The sequence below is a fragment of the Priapulus caudatus genome, unplaced genomic scaffold (genome assembly GCF_000485595.1).
Source record: "Priapulus caudatus unplaced genomic scaffold, Priapulus_caudatus-5.0.1 Scaffold71, whole genome shotgun sequence".
Classification (NCBI taxonomy): Eukaryota; Metazoa; Priapulida; class Priapulimorpha; order Priapulimorphida; family Priapulidae; genus Priapulus; species Priapulus caudatus.
In genome coordinates, this window is record NW_014577132.1 from 606,422 (window position 1) to 608,237 (window position 1,816).

Here is a 1,816-nt window from a genome sequence, read left to right on the forward strand (position 1 = left end):
GCATAATAAAAATCAAAAAATCAAAACCCGTGTGATATGTTTTGGGGCCAGTCCTTATTCATTCACATACTAGAAATGAGCAAAATCCGTTGAAGCTGAATTGACTTATGGCCATTTCCATTTTTTACTAAAAAGTGGACGTGGCTCGAAATTAGATCGACTGGCGTGCTCCAAAATAAGACGTTCAAACCTCTCCCATAGGAGTATACAACTAACTACAACTATATATAGTATGTATAGTATACTATGTATAGTAACAACTATATGCAATTTGAAACATGTGGGTCAAACGGTTCTTGAGTTATCGTTGACCGTAGCCAAATGTTGACGGACGGACGTACGACGGACGACACCCCATGGTAATAGCTCATCTTGACGATGTCAACGCAAGCTAAAAATGCATCTACCCTATCTGTCGAGCTACTCCAGATGCCGATTGACTTGTCATGAGAAATCGAAGATGTGTGTGTAAGGTCCATTGGTGTTGATGCTGAGTACCTGTCTGTTTCCGTACGTACCAGCCCTCACACACGTCGTACTGGCTTCATGATTGACTACGGAGCTGCTGAACATACGGGTACATTCGCTGACAAAAATGTCGTACAGCTGCCGTCCCTCAGTCTTGTCCAGGTTGTCGTGGTACTGAATGGCTTTACCTGGTATACATGGAAGAATGGCCGTAAAAGCCACAACTTGACATAAAAACCACTGAAAATGCAGGACATAATCAAACATGTCTAAATACATCACAAAATTGAGCAATGAAATTTTACTATATCAAATTTTGCTCAACACACTTCACCTTAAATAAATCTGACAGACTGTCATCACAACTCGCTTCCATTTCATTGACTTACCTTTCATTTTCCCACCAAGACATGCCTGAGGAACGATCAGGATGCTGCCAGGTAGATCCATCACAGAGACAAGCTTTCCAGACTCTGGCTCACATAGCCGCACCGCCAGGAGAGATGACACTGCAAGCCATACCAACCAACCCTGGGCTGATCACTATTGAAGCTATGTTGCTGACGATGCCGTAATGGGTTAAGACTGAAGCCTGGCAGTTGACCTCAGAACCATTGGAAGTGTGTTACAACTGAAGCCATATTTCTGACCATATCAGGGTGTGTTATGACCATAAAAATAATATAATAGTTAGACTAGAATGCCAATCCGCCAATCGCCTTGTTCTTAACAGATGAGGCCAGAGCAATCGACTACAGCACCCTCACATTTATGGCAGGAAATGTAAAAACTGCATGGCGATCTTTTCTAAATAATGGCTTTCATAAACACAAAACGATGTACATAATAGAAAGGAACACGAATGTAGTATATACTACAAGCTATAAAATTATTCGAAGAGATAGTAGCCGCGTTCACATGGAGCGAAAACGTAGGGTCGAAAACGATCCGAGACTGACCCGGATCAAAAACGACACGGGTCGATTTTGAAGAGAGAGTTCACATGACGTTTGATCGATCAGTTCTAGGGGTTTATTCCCATTTCGCCATTAAAAATTCCCACTTCGCCATTTTCCGTTTCGCCATTTCCCACTTCGCCAGTTTCCCATTTCGCCAGTTTCCCGTTTCGCCAGTTTCCCATTCCGCCATTTCGTCCTATCTCCCCTACCACCCCCTTGTTCGAGGTGGGTTAAAAGTAGGCCTCTGTAATGAATAAATTATAACGATTCTTTTGATATGGAGTCAACTATTTATTTGAAGAACATGAAGGCGAAATTGTACATATTAAAACATATGGATCATGTACAAGCACCCTAACCCTAACCCTAACCCTAACTCTAACGACCTA

At 42.2% G+C, this 1,816-nt stretch overlaps 2 protein-coding genes across 3 annotated transcripts in view; both read right to left on the reverse strand.

Annotated features, from left to right (window-relative positions):
* LOC106821408 overlaps positions 1-478 on the reverse strand; it is a 25,251-nt gene extending 24,773 nt beyond the window's left edge. The window contains exon 1 of the mRNA XM_014826192.1: positions 408-478. Within this exon, the coding sequence (XP_014681678.1) occupies positions 408-448 (41 nt within the window). The 5' untranslated portion in view covers positions 449-478. The remainder of the gene's footprint in view (positions 1-407) is intronic.
* Positions 424-1,816, reverse strand: part of LOC106821409 (probable D-tyrosyl-tRNA(Tyr) deacylase 2) — a 5,466-nt gene continuing 4,073 nt past the window's right edge. For both annotated transcript variants that reach the window (XM_014826193.1, XM_014826194.1), the window contains exons 4-5: positions 858-977; positions 424-656 (exon numbers count right to left, since the gene is read on the reverse strand). In XM_014826193.1, the coding sequence (XP_014681679.1) occupies positions 445-656; positions 858-977 (332 nt within the window). In that variant the 3' untranslated portion in view covers positions 424-444. The remainder of the gene's footprint in view (positions 657-857; positions 978-1,816) is intronic.